Source organism: Lutra lutra, chromosome 6 (assembly GCF_902655055.1).
Source record: "Lutra lutra chromosome 6, mLutLut1.2, whole genome shotgun sequence".
NCBI classification, from domain to species: Eukaryota; Metazoa; Chordata; class Mammalia; order Carnivora; family Mustelidae; genus Lutra; species Lutra lutra.
Window position 1 is genome coordinate 44,472,822 of NC_062283.1, and position 18,449 is coordinate 44,491,270.

Sequence of the window (18,449 nt, forward strand, 5' to 3'; positions counted from 1 at the left end):
CATAATTGTAACAAAGAGGCTTAATATGGACTGTCACCTAGTTAAATTTTTTTGCAAAGAAAATTAAAATTACTCTTCTCATTTGAACAGTGAATATAAAAATCAGGATACATAAGCTAAATTTCAGTTTTAAAAACTAGGTGCCTCTCTTACACTTACTCTGCAAAGTTCTAATTTGACAACCACTTCTTTTTAATTCTATTCTATCTCTTTAGTAATGATTTTGAGAACTCAGTGGTGTTATCTTAGGTGATTGAGCTGAACTTTTAAAATGAACCAAATTGACCCATAGAAGCACATTGTCCCTAATCTCCTCATTAAAACTACTGATTAAAAAGGTAACTATAATGGGACGCCTGGGTGGCTCAGTTGGTTAAGCAGCTGCTTTCGGCTCAGGTCATGATCCCAGCGTCCTGGGATCGAGTCCCGCGTCGGGCTCCTTGCTTGGCGGGGAGCCTGCTTCTCCCTCTGCCTCTGCCTGCCATTCTGTCTGTCTGTGCTCGCTTGCTCTCCTCTCTCTCTGACAAATAAATAAAATCTTAAAAAAAAAACAACAACAACAAGGTAACTATAAGAAAGACCTGAAGGAATTATAAAATTATCTAGAATCACCCCCAAAAGAAGATGTCACAGTGAATTTTAATATTTTTAATATGGTCCAGTTTTATCTCTTTTATGAAGACCAAGGGTTAAAGTCTTCTACCCACATATACCCATTTGTGAAAATATACTCAGTGGCTCAATTGGGAAAACATTTAAGATTTAAGTTGCTAGATATAAAAAGTAAAATCAGTGAGGTAAAAATTGATTATAAAAATAATACAAGACACAAAAAGATGGAAGAGCATTCCACGCTCATGGATCAGAAGAATAAACATTGTTAAAATGTCTATACTGCCTAGAGCCATCTATACTTTCAGTGCCATCCCAATCAAGATTCCACTGGCATTTTTCAAAAAGCTGGAACAAACAATCCTAAAATTTGTATGGAACCAGAAGAGACCCCGAAATGCTAAGGAAATATTGAAAAAGAAAAACAAAACTGGGGACATCATATTGCCTGATTTCAAGATTTACTACAAAGCTGTGATCACCAAGGCAGCATGGTACTGGCACAAAAACAGACACATAAACCAGTGGAACAGAGTAGAGAGTCTAGATATGGACCCTCAACTCTATGGTCAAATAATCTTTGACAAAGTAGGAAAAAATATACAGTGGAAAAAACATAGTCTCTTCAATAAATGGTGCTGGGAAAATTGTACAGCTATGTATAGAAAAATGAAACTTGACTATTCTCTTACACCATACACAAAGAAAAACTCAAAATGGATCAAAGACCTCAATGTGAGGCAGGAATCTATCAAAATCCTAGAGGAGAACATAGGCAGTAACCTCTTTGACATTCGCCACAGCAACTTCTTTCAAGACACATCTCCAAAGGCAAGGGAAACAAAAGTGAAAATGACCTTTTGGGACCTCATCAAGATCAAAAGCTTCTGCACAACAAAGGAAACAGTCAACAAAACAAAGAGGCAAACCACAGAATGGGAGAAAATATTCACAAATAACACTACAGACAAAGGGCTGATATCCAAGTTCTATAAAGAGCTCCTCAAACTCAAAATAAACAAAACAGATAATCACATCAAAAAATGGGCAGAAGACATGAACAGACACTTCCCCGAAGAAGACATACAAATGGCTAACAGACACATGAAAAAATGTTCATCATCATTAGCCATCAGGGAGATTCAAATCAAAACCACATTGAGATACTACCTTACACCATTTAGAATGGCCAATATTAACAAGAACGTAAACAACATGAGTTGGAGAGGATGTGGAGAAAGGGAAACCCTCTTACACTGTTGGTGGCAATGCAAATTGGTGCAGCCACTTTGGAAAACAGTGAGGAGATTCCTTAAGAAATTAAATACAGAGCTACCCTATGACTCTGCAATTGCACTACTGGGTATTTACCCCAAAGATACAAATGTAGTGAAAAGAAGGACCATCTGCACCTCAATGTTCGTAGCAGCAATGGCCATAGTCACCAAACTGTGGAAAGAACCAAGATGCCCTTCAATGGATGAATGGATAAAGATATGGTCCATATATACTATGGAGTATAATGCCTCCATCAGAAAGGATGAATACCCAACTTTTATATCAACATGGACAGGACTGGAAGAGTTTCTGTTAATTGAAATAAGCCAAGCAGAGAGATTCAATTATCATATGGTTTCACTTATTTGTGGAGCATAAAGAATAATACGGAGGACATGGGGAAATGGAGAAGGGAAGTGAGTTGGGAGAAATTGGAGAGGGAGACAAACCATAAGAGACTGTGGACTCTGAGAGAGAAACTGAGGGTTTTGGGGGGGTGGCAGTGGGAGGTTGGGTGACACCGATGGTGGGTATTATGGAGGGCAGGTATTGCATGGAACACTGGGTGTGGTGCATAAACAATGAACTCTGGAACACTGAAAAGAAATATTAAAAAAAATAAAAATTAAAAAAAAAAGATATCCATACATACAATGTGGTATTATGCCTCCATTAGAAAGGATGAATACCCATCTTTTATATCAACATGGTTGGGTTGGAAGAGATTATGCTGAGTGAAATAAGTCAAGCAGAGAGAGTCAATTATCACATGATTTCACTTACTTGTGGGACATAAGGAATAACACAGAATACATTGGGAGATGGATTGGAGAAGTGAGTGGGAGGAAATCGGAGGGGGTGATGAACCATGAAAGACTGTGGACTCTGAGAAACAAACTGAGGGTTTTGGAGTGGAGGTGGGTTGGGGGTTGGGTGAGCATGGTGGTGGGTATTAAGGAGGGCACATATTGCATGGAGCACTGGGTGTGGTGCATAAAAAACGAATTTTGGAACACTGAAAAAAATTAAATTAAATTAAAAAAAATACAGGAAAAACTAAGATACACATACACACATATTTACAGATGGAGAAGATATTTACAGATATTTAATTTAAATATTTAGTTAAATAGCAAAATGTTAACTACAATTGAGTTCAAGTAATGTAACAACAAAATGTTATAAAACTTGACTTGTATTAAAACAAATAAATGAGTACATATTAAATTATTTTTTCCATTACTTATGCAAGTTAAAAAAAATATTTAGTCACACAGTCTGTTAAGAATGTATTCTTCCTGGTATGGCAACCTTATCAAATATGTCTGATTACACCCCAAAAAACAGCATCAGCTGGAAAATTAAAAAATCTGTGGAAACAAAATTTATACATTTTTAAAGGAGTTGAGAGTTTTTTCTTTCTCCAGAAAAGATGAAATTTAACTATAGCCAAAAAACTCTAGAATGAATACAAGTTAATTGAAAAATAAAACTGAAGCTGTTTAATTAATTAAACAATTGTTTTATTTAATGTTATACTGCTATTATAAGAAATTTCACTGGGATTTAGCTGGGATGAAAATTTTAATAGGGAGTTTGATTTTCCAGTCATTTGTTTGATAACAGGCTAAGACAAATAAATGTTACCTAGTCTGTGAAAGAAAGTTGAAGATAACAAATTAAAAAAGGGAATTTTAACATTACTGTAAATGATAAAGATAACCATTTCTTCTCTCTCTCTCAGACTGTCAAATACATTCCTGAAATTGAATATGATTTGGCATTCAAGGCCAAAAAAATGTGTGAGAGACTATCACTATGGTTTAGTGTCTTAGTTAAATTCTTTTTAGCCCGATAGCCAGAAGTTGATTTAGGAGCAAAGATAATCAGATTATTTTCATAGTTCTTTGGAACTGATTGAACATAAAAGAATTATTTCACTCTTTGAAGATTTTTCATGCACTTTCTAATTTTCTTCACTTAGTTTAAAGCAATGATAGGAGTTTAATAATAGACGGTGTGTTTGAGAGGTTTAAAAACAAAAGTCCTTCAGAGGGAATAAATATGTTAGGAAACAGGATAGTCTTGGAGAATATTACAGTTTATCCATACTGACATAGAAGACTGATGTAAAATAATTTTACAAAATCTTATGCTTAAGAATGGGAAGAGAGGGAGAAGTTGGAAGATGGCAGTGGAATAGAAGAACCCCAGGCTCAACCCATCCCATGAATGCAACTCGGTAACTGTCAAACCATCCTGAATACCTCAGGAATTGCCCTCACACCTGACAGAGCAAACTCCCCAAATAAGTTAGAAAAGAGGTTACATCAGTGAGGGCTGGAAGTCCGGAGACAGGGTTAGGGAGAAAAACTGATCTTGACCCTTTCAGTGGGAAGGGAGCCACAGTCATGGAGAAGGGCGAGAGACAGACTAATTCACATGGGAACTCATGAGGAAAAGGAATCCTCATAGTAGTTGGCTTGGAAATCAAAAGGGGCCAAATTTTGTGACTTCTGGCAATCAGCAGGACTTAAAGCCTAGAGTTTTAAAGGTCAGGGGGCTTAGCTGGGATAGATCCTGAAAGGCATTGTGCTGCACTTGAAGAAAAGGTAGGGAAAACAGCAGGAACATACAGTGTGGAAATAGTGATCTGAAGAGTGCCACTAGGCATGCCCCACACCATGGGGAGGTTATTTGCTCACCCTCAAGCACATCCCAGAGAGGCATAGTTCACAGAAATCTCTCTAGGAACAAAGGAACTGGCCTGTAACATTTCATTCCCCTGCCCCTCAGCATAAGCAAAGGGTCAGGTGTTTGAACAACACCGTGCCTACACTCTACCTTACTTGGTTACACCCAACCCTCCCCACTCCTACTCCCCATGCACTCCCACCGCCACCCCCACCCAGTGATTTGGTGGACCGCCCTTCCCAGTCTTGCTTGTCTTGGTCCCAGCACCGCAGTCCTCCTCTCCCAGAAGACTGATCCAAATCCTTACTCACATCATGAGTGTCTCTTGACATGGAAGTTGTGTGTAGCTGTGGTTCCAGCTGCAGTGGTGACTGGTCTCATTTCACAGACCAGAGCACACCTAGGTAAAATGCACCACATTCAGGTCAGGGACTAAATGCTTCCCACAACAGACAAAAAAGAGAGCCCTCCAGACAACTGGTCTGAAGGATAAAGTGGCCAAGGACAACAACAAAGCACATGCAGCACACATTGGAGACACTCCCAGAAGCACTAGGCTCTCTGAAACGGGGGACATTACACAGCATGCTGCTACAGGACTTCTTCTTCCTAAGGCCATCACCCTCAAGAATAGGCAATGTACTGACTTTCCTAACACAGCAAAAGAGGTATAGAGACTTAGACAAAATGATAGGACAGAGAAATTTATCATAAATGAAAGAGCAAGACAAGGCCAGGGCCAGAGATATAAGTGAAACAGATATAAAGAGCATACCTGATAGGGAACTTTTTTAAATTTTTTTAATTTATTTTCAGCCTAACAGTATTCATTGTTTTTGCACCACACCCAGTGCTCCATGCAATCCGTGCCCTCTCCAATACCCACCACCTGGTTCCCCCAACCTCCCACCCCCCGCCCCTTCAAAACCCTCAGATTGTTTTTCAGAGTCCATAGTCTCTCATGGTTCACCTCCCCTTCCAATTTCCCTCAACTCCTTTCTCCTCTCTAACTCCCCTTGTCCTCCATGCTATTTGTTATGCTCCACAAATCAGTGAAACCATATGATAATTGACTCTCTCTGCTTGACTTATTTCACTCAGCATAATCTCTTCCAGTCCCATCCATGTTGCTACAAAAGTTGAGTATTCATCCTTTCTAATGGAGGCATAATATTCCATAGTGTATATGGACCACATCTTCCTTATCCATTCGTCCATTGAAGGGCATCTTGGTTCTTTCCACAGTTTGGTGACCGTGGCCATTGCTGCTATAAACATTGGGGTACAGATGGCCTGATAGAGAATTTAAACTAATGATTATAAAGATGCTCACTGGGGGTGCTTGGGTGGTTCAGTTGGTTGGACATCTGACTCTTAATTTCTGCTCAGGTCATGATCTCAGGGTTGTGAGTTTGAGCTCCAAATCAGGCTCCAGGTTCAACAGGAAGTCTGCTTGAGATTCTCTCTCTCTCCTTCTGCCCCTCCCCCTCTTCTCTCTCTCTCTCTCTCTTTCTTTCTCACAAGATAAATAAGCCTTTTAAAAATATGAAGATACTCATTGGAATTGAGAGAAGATTGGAGGACATCAGTGAGACCATTGACACAGATAAAGAATGATAGCAGAGACAAAGGGCTCAAAACTGAAATCACAAACACACTTCATGGAATGAATGGAAGGCTGGAAGAAGCAAGCATGGGAATTAAATGATGACCTAGAAGACAGAGTAATAGAAAGTAATCAAGCTGAACAAAAGAGAGAAAAAAATATGCAAAAAAATAAAATTAAGGAACTCAGCAATTCCATCAAACATAGTAATATACATATATACATATATATAGAATATCTTTCCACTTATTGTGTCTTCTTCAATTTCTTTCATCTATGTCTTATAGTTTTTAGCATACAGATCTTTCATCTTCTTGGTTAAATTTATTACTGAGTATCTTACTGCTTTTGGCACTATTGTAAATGCTTTATTTCTTAAGATAATTCCTTTTTAGTGTATAGAAACACAACTGATTTTCGTATGTTGATTTTGTATCCTACAACTTTAATGCATTTGATTTATTATTATTCCTAAATTTTTAGAATTTCTTAATACATATAAGATCATGTTATCTGTGAACAGACATATAAATTTACTTTTTTTCCCCCAATTTGGATGCTTCTTAATTCTTTTTATTATCTAAATGCTCTAGCTAAGACTTTTAGTAATTTCTTAAATGAGAATGGTAAGGATAGGCAACCTTGTCTTTTTCTTGATCTTAGCAGAAGAGCTTTCAAACTTTTACCATGGAATATGACATTAGCTATGTGCTTGTCATGCATGGTTTTTACTATGTTGAGATACATTTCTTCTATATCCACTTCGTTGAGAGTTTTTAACATAAATGGATGTTGAATTTTATCAAATACCTCCCATGCATCTATTGTGATCACTGTATGATTTTTATCGTGCATTTTATTCATGTGATATATAACATTTATTGATTTGCATACATTGAACCATCCTTGTACCCCAAACATGAATACTACTTGATCAGTGGTATATTATCTTTTAATGTGCTGTTGAACTTGCTAATACTGTGTTTAGATATTTTGTAACAATACTCATTAAGATATTAGCCTGTAGTTTTCTTTAATGATAGTGTCCTAGTCTGGTTTTGGTATGAGGGTAATGCTGGCCTCATAAAATGAATTTGAGAGTGTTTCCTTCTCTTTTATTTTTTGGAAGACATTTGGAAGAATTGGTATTAGTTCTTTAGAAGTTTTTTAAAAATTCCATCTGGTCCAGGTAAATTCTTTTTTGGGAGGTTTTTAATTACTGACTCAATCTCCTTTCCCTCTTTCTTTCTGTTCAAATTTTTAGTTTCTTTATGATTCAGTCTTGGTCAGTTATATGTTTCTAGGAATTTATCCATTTCTTTTACATTGTTCAATTTTTGCATATAATTATTCTAGTAGTCTATTATGATATTTCTATTTGTATGGTGTAAGTTGTAATAGCTCCTTTATCATTCATAATTTAGTATATTTGGGCTTCTTCCCCACTCCCCCTTGTTTGGTCTAGCTAGACATTTATTAATTTTAGTTATCTTTCCATGGAATCAAATCTTAGTTTTTTTTAAATCTTTTTATTGTTTTTCTATTTTCTATTTCATCTATTACTGCTATAATCTATTATTTCTTTCCTTCTGCTAACTATTGTCTTAGTTCATTCTTCATTTTCTAGTCCTTGATATATAAAGTTAGGTTATTTATTTGAGATTTTTTTTCTTGATCTGTGTTTTTATCACTCTACACTTACCCTTTAGAACTGATTTTGCTGCATCTATATTTTAGCATTTTTTTCCATTTTCATTTATCTCAAGTTTTTTTTTTCATTTCTCTTGATATGTTTTTTTATCTATTTTTGTGTTGTTTAACTTCCATATAATTCTAGCTTTTCTCCTGTTACAGCTATAGCTTCACTTTATTGTGGTCAGTAAAGACACTTTTTATAACTTATTCTTCTCTTCTTTGACTTGTTTTGTGTCTTAACATATGATTGATGCCTATTCTGCTGCTGTTGAGTGGAATATTCTGCTGGATCCATTTGGTCTATAGTTCGGTTCAAATCTGCTCTTTTTTATAGATTCTCTGAACGGATCTATTCATTGTTTATAATGGGGTATTAATGTCCCTAAGTATTATTGTATTGTAATTTTTTTCTCCCTTTAGCTCTTCTAGCATTTGCTTTATATATTTGGGTGCTACAATATTAGGTGCATAAATATTTACAATTGCTATATCTTCTTGATGGGTTGACCCATTTATCGTTATATAACCATCTTTGGCTCTTTTAACCATTTCTTGGTTAAAGTCAATTTTGTCTGCTGTAACTGTCCCCACTATACTTTGGTTACCAATTGATTGAAATATATTTTTCCATCCCTTCACTCTGTCTACATGTGTTCTTAAAGCTATGTTAAGTCTCTTGTAGGAAGTGTATCATTAGATATTTTCTAATTTTTTTTCCTTGTGAATTCATCACTGCTCTTTCAAAAGTCATTAAATTTCTTTAAACCAGGTAGAGTAAGATTTAATATAAATAAATAAAATGCTAATGATTTATTAGTGGTAGCTAAAGAAGGATGAGTGAAAAAGAAACAGCAATGGAAGGGGAAGGTCACAAAAATAAGAGAACTTCAGATTTATAAGATCCTGTACCTCAAAGTTGGTAACATTTCTGTTGTGTCAGTCAGTTAACAATTGCACCAATTGTTCTATTAATGTGTAAATTAAAGAACAAAAATAAAGTAGAAGATAATGGGGTTTGAAACCCAACTATGTAGGTTTATGTCCTAGTCTTATGAAAATCGAGGTGCATAAACTTAAAACAAAAAGACAAAACCTCTTAGTTGTTGTCTTTTTATCCTTAGTATAAAACAGAATATAAGACTTACTTTCAAGGCTGTTGAGTATTCAAATAAAATGAATTAAATAAGATAATGTTTTTTAACATATTTGAAGAATGGTAAAAGTTATATGTATGGTAAAATTCTATCTCTCATACAACACAAAGAGAGAGATGGAGTACCCTTTATCCCTTTTATTAATATCTTTATTATATAAAAGGAAAAACACGTCTATGTTTTTTTACACAGTTTATAAAAACTGATAAGTGCTTAAAATAAATATAAATAGAATCACCAGGGAACATAGATCTTGTAGTTGTAGGTATAAGGCATGATTTAGGGATATAGTTTCTTTGAAAGAGACAAGTTTAAGATACTTAATATAGCAAGAGAAGCAGGATATCTAAAAGAAATCATTATCTAGCCTAAGAAATGTGTCTGCTAAAATAATAAATCAACATCTAGAGTTGTTTTTAAAGCTTCTTCATACTATCAATCAAGATCAATCTCCCTTTATAAAAAAAGGAAAAGCCTTAAGGAAAGCATCTTCAAATACATTTGGCATAAGAGATGTTAAATCAGTTGGTTAGGATTATAAAATTTTTATGAATATGTATTTTGTGTCAATCAAATAAAAGTCACAAAACTTTGGTACTGCAGAATTTGCTTCTTTCTGATGTAACATATACTGACATGCGATGCAAAAAAAGAAAAATGATTGCTTTCCTTTTTATGGACCATTCTCTTGATTTTCTTCCTTCTTTTTACTGCCATAGTGAAACTACTTGTCTTAATTTCACTCTTTGCTTACCAAAATTATGCTCTCACAAGCTTATTGAAGTTCAAAGTCAGTTCAAGTTTAGGTTTCTAATATGTGCCAGTTAATTAGTTCACTGTCAACAACAAGATAAATGTTCACTTCCAAATGCATGTTTGTATATCCCCACCCCCTGGCACCCCACTCACTTTCAAAAGAAATAGTATAAACACTGGATCGCTTGCCATTTTCAATTTTTATATAAACTTGGCAGTCAAGTTCAGGATAAATTGACACTACTATTTTCTGTGTATATTTTATTAGCAATTTATAAACACCTACTGTTTACCACAATAAATGTAATATTAATTAAACAATGAATCAGAGAACATTGCATCAAAAACTAATGATGTACTTTATGCTGACTAACATAACAATAAAAAAAAGAAAAAAATTTTCTTACAGAAATATGAGCTATGTATTTTGTAAGATAAGGACAAATTTAATACAATTGATAGATATTTCAAATTTGAAACAATCCTCAAAAACTGAGTTTAGTCTGACCTCTAGATGGAAGAAACTTTTTTTTTTTTAAAGATTTTATTTATTTATTTGTCAGAGAGAGAGAGGGAGAGAGAGCAAGCACAGGCAGACAGAATGGCAGGCAGAGGCAGAGGGAGAAGCAGGCTCCCTGATGAGCAAGGAGCCCGATGTGGGACTTGATCCCAGGATGCTGGGATCATGACCTGAGCCGAAGGCAGCTGCTTAACCAACTGAGCCACCCAGGCGTCCCCTGGAAGAAACTTTTGAAAAGAGTGTTAGGTAAGTTATGCTATGGTGATTAACCCCCCACAAACACACAGGTGCAGGCACACATATTTCATAGGCCTAAAACAGAAGGTAATTTCTGTCATCACGTGCCAGCTGCAGCTCTATTCCTCATTCTCATTCAATTCAGGAATAATACTTTGAATATATGATCTACTGGGGGCAACTACCCATCACAGTTTGCAGAATACTTAGTATCTTCATTGGACACAGGAATTTCAATACTAACAAAGTCAAGTCCCAGGTAAATAGTTGAGTTGGTCACCCTAAATGTACTCTACCACAACATTTTATATAAAAAGAGTAATATTTCTATTTATAGACAAAGGTTGAAACTTATGATCACTGAAATGTATTTCCAGACTGCCACAGATTTTCTAACAGACATTTGTTACCTAATACATGAATTCTATGAAGAGTATTAAAACTAGGGATTATTTTTAAAGCATTTAGTCCAAGTGTTAATTTGGTGAGATTAAAAAATAAAATAGACCAATAAGCATTTCCATGTGAATGGTTTTAATCCTCATGGGAATAAATAAAATTGATGGAGAAAAATTAATATTAACATGTTATCTGAGGTCACTGTAGAACTTTAGATAACAGGAGAGAGGACTATTCATCCTACTGAAAATAAATTAACTTCAATATAAAAGAGAGGCGACTTTAGAGTAACTGAATTTTGCAAAGACATCGATTTGGTCAGACAAATTATGCTGAATCATCAAGTCTTTCTATTTAAGTTTATGAGAATTAAGAAAATAGTGTTTTAATATTATATTATATTAATATTATTATATTATATTATATTAGTCATTAGTATTATATTAGTCACCATGTCCACATGAATTCAGAATGACTATTTTTCCTTAATTAATCTTTCAGATTATCTCTCATCTTTAGTATTGATTCCTGTTATATTGCCATTTATTAATTAATATAGAGACTTCTACTTCAAGATTCATATTTTGTCTAGTTATTAGGAAATTGTGTTGTGAATCCAGGTAAAACGTAATTATGACTTGAAACAACGAGTACAAAGATCACTTAGTGTAGTAATTGCAATACAGGAAATTTCAGATGTTTGTGATTCTTTGTGCCCCATGACTCAGCTCTTCTAAGATTGGCTAATTTAGGGGAATTTTCTCACTGAACGCTTGGAGAATCAGAAATAAATGTAGGGTATCCAAAAATAGAATATGTGATAGTAGTCTGTCCCCAGGGCTTAAACTTACCTTATTGGTTTATGTCATTCTAAAACTTCAGTAGCATGTATTAAAACTTATTGATGGCTTGAGTGTGACTTGAAATTGTTTAAATTTTATTAATTCCATTGTGTATATAACCAGATATGAATTCTGTCTTTGAAGATACTAGGAATTACCATAGACAAATCGTATTAGAAAATATGCCCTAATTATATTAAAACATTTTCAAATGATACACAAATTTTTAAAAACTAAACAACTTCTAACAGTACCTGGCATCTCATTGTGTTAATACTATTGGTTCACCTGTGCTTCAAATAGTGTACCTCTTAATACTATAGTTACTTTTAATTTGTAGTATACCTATACAGAAATTGTGACTTCTTAAGAGGGAAAGCCCAATTAACTTAGGTCTGGGTAGAAGTTGAATACATAGGTCTCAGAAATTGGATGATCATTATGCTATTTTTTTTAAAGATTTATTTATTTATTTGACAGACAGAGATCACAAGTAGGCAGAGAGGCAGGCAAAGAGAGAGAAGGAAGCAGGATCCCCACTGAGCAGAGAACCCAATGCAGGGCTTGATTCCACAACCCTGGGATCATGACCTGAGCCTAAGGCAGAGGCTTTAACCCACTGAGCCACCCAGGCACCCTTCATTATGCTATTTCTGCTGATTATTTTTCTTCTAGAGAAGGTGTAAATGCTAAGTAGAGCATCTCTTGGCACTGTGATGTGCCTTCAGTTAGGGGAGCAGCCTTGGGCTTCTCTGGAGGCACTGACAGGCCTGGTGCTCTGCGCTTCATGGCTCTGTCATGAACAGTTGTTGGAAGGGCAGCTCTGGGCTGGGGCCCGTGCTGAGTCATGTATGAAACTCTGGTATCAGAACAGTTGGCAGAGTTGTTTTAAATCTGTCTGATCCCTGGCATTTGGTGAGAGTACCTCACGGTGCTCTACAAGTCATGGACTCCTTCTGGCTACAGTCATCCCTAGATGGTCATGGTGTCTGCCCCACCCTCAGACCATGTGCTTAACAGGACAAAAACCCAGGCTAATACACACTAGGAAACATACCTTGTGATATATATCCCAGAAAACAGAGTGTAAGGGACTGTTGTGGATTGAAGAATGAGTCAATCTAGCCAAAAGAATATCACATAAGCGTTTTGAACATGAACATGATGAAAGATGGTACAGAAAGAAAAGTGGAAAGAATAAAAGAAATAAGCAAAAGTTACCTAAAAAGTATGTCTTATAAACTTTAATCGGTACTTCTAGAAATCAACTGTATATTTATAAGCAAAATACTCATAAACATATTTTAATAAGATGCATATCATTTTGCATTGCTTCCTTTTCTAGTATGTAGGTACTTTAGAGTGCACAAGATATTCCTGTTGGCTTGTGAAGAATGTTTGCTTCATTCATCTGTACCCCTGCTACTCTGGAACCAAAAGCCATGACATTTGCCAAGCTAAAGTCCATCCTCCTCCTCAATTTAAATATTTGTGGCAACTGGTATTTAAAGGTAATCCAATCTTTTTTTTTTTTTTTTTGTATGTCTAAATCACTTCAAAATCTATTAGGTAAGTCTGTTTCCAATTACACAAAATATTTTATATCTCAAAACACGAAATAAAGTAAGAATGTATTTAATACTGTGTTCTCTGATTTCTCTGATTTGTTCCTTTAATAGACATACACTTAACACCCACTACATCCCAGGAATTCTGCTTGATACAAGGTATATAATAATGAAGAAAACTAGAGCTATTCCCTACTCTTGTAGATCTGTTTTTTGGAGAGGAATTATTGGGCACATACAGTATGATACAATACGAAATAAAATGTTCCTACAGAAAGAAATAGCCTCTCATGACATCTTATAACCAAAGAGGAAAAAAAGAAAAAAGAAAAAAATTGGACAATTGAAAGAGTAAATGGGGAGGTCAGATAAAGTTTCCATTTTAAAATGACCCTTGAACAGAGATACAAAGAATAAAGCGAGGGTAGAGAAGTTAGAGAAGAGTGCATTTTAGTTTGAGGGAATTATATTTTTAAAAACACTGTGTTTCAAAGTATACAAAGTTTCAGTTATGCAAAATAAAGCAGTTTTGAAATCTACTGTACAACATAGGGCCTATGATTAATGGTAACATACTGTATATTTAAAATTTTGCTAAGAAGGTAGATCTTATATTAGATGTTCTTATCATGGGAAAAAAAACAAAGTAAACAACAACAAATAAAAACAAAGTGGGTGGGAAGAAAGTTTTACAGGTGATGGATAAGTTTATGACATTGATTTTGATTATGGTTCACAGATGTATACATAACTCCAGACACATCAACTTGTATACTTTAAAGATCTACAACTTTTGTTTTTTAAGGACTTTATTTACTTATTTGAGAGAGAGAGAGAGACAGTGAGAGAGGGAACACAGCAGGGACAATGGGAGAGGGAGAAGCAGGCTCCCCACTGAGCAGGGAGCCCTATGCGGGGCTCAATCCCAGGACCCTGGGATCATGACCTGAGCCGAAGGCAGACACTTAACAACTGAGCCACCTAAGCATCCCAAATATCCACAACTTTTTATATGTCCATCATACCCCCAAAAAATTGGGTTTAAAAAAACCTCCACTAAATTAGAAGGGATGAATCCTTTGAAGACCTGTTGCATCTCTGAGAACAAGAATAGAAATATGATTCGGGGAGAGAGCCATGCCAGCGCTAAAGTGCTGGGTTAAATATTTCTATTTTTTATTCTAAAAGGAATAGGAAATCACTATAGAGTTTGACACATTTAAAAAATAGCCAAAAGGAAAAATAGATTGGAGAATGGAAAATTGATAGTTGAATATTAGTCATCTTGTTGGGGGATAGAAGCTTGAAATACATGAAAGTTCTTATTTTGAAGTGAATACAGAGAGCAACTGACAGAGATGTCAATGGGAATCCTAAGTTTCTGGCTTTAACTCTTGAAAAAATTGTAACACATTTTTAAAATATGTTTTTAATTGTCTTATACAATGGCAGCTCTTATTTCAAAATCTATTTTGATGAACACAATTTTCTGTTCTATGATTACACTTTGTATACTAGTTAACTTAGCTCATGCAAATTGGCACACATTCTTAAAACTGTATGGTACTTCAGTTAAATCTTTTAAAGACTATTTCCTCTGTCAATGATATTTTGGCATTACGGTTTATCAACAATCAGCATATGAGTAGGTTTGATATGGCTGCTCTCAACTAAGGGCTTATTTTATTCAACTGACAACAGCTGCACTTACAGCACTACTATTATATTAAAACAGTGTTGAAGTAAACTAACAATTAGCTTTTTAGACAGTAGACATGATAATTTATTTCATTATGCTCTAAAATGATATTCTGGAGAATTAACAACCCCTAAAGACAGAAATAGTTACCAGTTCATTAAGCAAATCACACTCAACACCAAAAGTGATAGAAGAGAGCAATGACTTGTTGATTATTTTATGCTAGTGCTAAAAGGAACTTAGGAGATTGTATTATGAATATTTACTATTTTAAGAATGACACAAAACAAGCAAATGAGAACAACTGAAGTTAGAGAAGTTACCTAATGTATTTGGTGTCAGGACTATTTAGGGATTGTGTAAGTTTAGTTGTTTTAAACCTTAGCCACATATTCTAATCACCTGAGGAACTTTTAAAACCTACTGTTGGATTCCCATTACAGAACGATCAAAGTGGAATCGTACTGAGGTGGACATAGAGACCTTGAAAGGCTGCCCAAATTCTTTACATGTGCAGTATGAGAAATAATCTACTGTACCCAGCCAAATCAGTTCATGGACTTCAGGGCCTGCATCATTGTTATACTTGATTTTCCTTTGTCTCAAAGTAGAAATAATGCATGTATACATTTACTAAATTATAAACATTAAAATTCTCTGAGAACTAAAAATGCCTTCAGGGAACACATTCACAAAAATAAAATAGCAAATATATTTTTTAGGAAAAATAGGAGGAGTAATAGGAAACCAAACAGCTTGTAGATAAATTATCTTTGACTAAGCATAGTTTAATGAATGATAGAGTAAGCTTATTTTAAAGTAAAACAAATTCTTTAGGATATGGGGGTAATATGAAGTCAAAATTGTTAATGCATAAATCATCTTTGAGCAGTTAGAATCAAAGTAATGTAAGTGTATTTAGTCATTATCCTTTCATGACACTATGTTCAGAACTTAATGAACATAAGCTAATGATTACAAAAATAAGAATTATGTGACCTCCACATCTGAGAATCTAAATGACTTGAGCCATCCAAGCTAAAGAAGGCAGTGGGATGAAGCTTAATAGTCAATAAATGGTTAAGTAGAGCTACCCAAATTCCTTTTTAATGTCAGTATAAAGATTCAATAAAGCAATTCTCTCAGTAAAGTTTTCAAAACAAAAAAGAAGTTAGGATAAATTTTAAAAGTATGTAGATAGAATTACAGGTTTCAGGTAATTCTTATTTTTTTCTGGTTTATGCTGTTAAAATCTCATTCCCTTTCTTTCCTCATAAAATATAATTGAAAAGAAACATTAAAATCAAGCTGGCAAATTTGCATGAGGTGCATTAATTTTACCAGTAGTAAAATTATTTTTAATTAAGATATTTTTCTACCAACTAAATGAAGTGTCTTACACGCCCAATCAATTCTTCCAATATGATTGCTCTACAAAGAAGGGATGATAATTAACTAGAAGAAGACCCTTCAAGGACAATTGGTCTACAATGCACAACTTGAGAAAGAGCTGACATGCACTGTTTCTTTTCAATGTCATCATCTATGTTCATTATATGTATTATTAGGTTTGAGAAAAGGAGATACTGACAGAGTGGATAATGAGTTGTGAAGTGAAGTAAGATGATATGAATCATAGTTAAGAAAAGATGAAATCATAGCAAAAATAAAGAGATACGTTCTCTGAATACCTTTCTTTTTTAAAGCTTGTGATCATTACAACTTAGTTAACTGAATTTGAAGCACACATTTATAACATTTAATATGTGATAGTGAAGTATTTTTTTCTAAATGAATGAGTTCTGTGCTTCTGAATTGATATTGCAAACCAATATGTACTTTAAATTCTCACTCTTTTTTCTTTATGAAGTAGAATATCTTATTTGTGGGAGAAGATATTTTAAGATATTAATTATATTCTATTCATTTAAATGACTTTTGTAATTTTATGATGATTATTTGGAGATTGTATCTCCAAAGCAATCTTGATCAAGAGTACCTTTTCTTATTATACTGCTCCTCTTTCAAATCTTTTGTTAAATACCTGCTGTTATTTCTATATCCACTTAAGGTTTTCAGGCCTTGGGGCACCTGGGTGGCTCAGTAGATTAAGCATCTGCCTCTGGCTCAGGTCATGATCTCAGAGTCCTCTGACTGAGCCCGACATTGTGCTCTCTGCTGAGCGGGAAGTCTGCTTCTCCCTCTTGTTCTCCTTCTGTTCTCTCTCTCTCTCTCAAATAAAGAAATACTATCTTGGAAAAACAAAAAAAGATTTTCAGGCCTTACTTCAAGATTTAAAAAATAAATCTGAGATTTAAAAACCAAATATATTTTAGTGCTTTTCATTTACATTACTTTTAAAAATTTTTTACAGTAACAAGATTATGTTAATTATTAAATAAAAAATAAGTGACTTTCATATACAGGTAAGAGCCAATTAATGAATTTAATGGAAAAAATCACTGAAAATATTAAAATACCCAGGATTAAAATTAACAGTTATGTGAGTTCCACATTGAGAAAACTTCAAATACTGCCACAGTATAGTTACAAACACACAAAATCTGGGGGAAAAAATTGTACAGATATACCATGCTATTGGCAAGGCAACCTAGTGTAGTAAAGATTTCAAATCTCCATATTCTTTCACATACTTGTGAAGATTTCAGTAAAACAATAACAATTTTTTATGTTTGTTTTATTTCTTAAAGTCCACCTGGAAAACTAACAAAATAAATAAAGCCAACTATACTCTGTAAAAGTGCATTATGTGAATTGTGGGGCTGAGATTTAGTTCTGTTAAATAATAAAGCGTACTGGGGCACCTGGGTGACTCAGTGGGTTAAAGCTTCTGCCTTTGTCTCAGGTCATGATCTCGGGGTCCTGGGATGGAGCCCTGCATCGGGCTCTCTGCTTGGCAGGGAACCTGCTTCCCCCTCACTCTCTCTGCCTGCCTCTCTGCCTACTTGTGATCTCTCTCCCTCTCTCTGTGTCAAATAAATAAATAAGTAAATAAAATCTTTAAGAAAAAAAATAAAGCATATTGTATAGCTTCAATAATGAAAAACATGTTACTGTTATATTGACGGTCAAAACTGTGCAAAACAAACAGCCAAAAATCAATTCAAGTCATATAGAATACTTAACATCTAATAGAATTTCCATTTCAGTCATTAGGATAAATAAGAATTACTCAGTAATTGAGGTTGAACAACTGGATCGTCATCTGGGAAAAAAAAAGTCTAATTTGTATCTTAACAGAATACTCTGAGTTAAATTCATATCAATAAAAGTTTTAAAAATAAAAATTTAAATGATAAAAATATCAGGAAAATGTTGGAGAATTACTTTATAAAATTTGGATGGGGAAGACCCTTTATAGCTATCAA

At 34.5% G+C, this 18,449-nt stretch overlaps 1 protein-coding gene across 1 annotated transcript in view; it reads left to right on the top strand.

Moving 5' to 3' along the window:
* Positions 1-18,449, top strand: part of EYS (eyes shut homolog) — a 1,828,849-nt gene that overhangs the window by 264,097 nt on the left and 1,546,303 nt on the right. Inside the window, 1 exon segment of the mRNA XM_047734324.1 lies at positions 13,139-13,304. Coding sequence (XP_047590280.1) covers positions 13,139-13,304 — 166 coding nt within the window.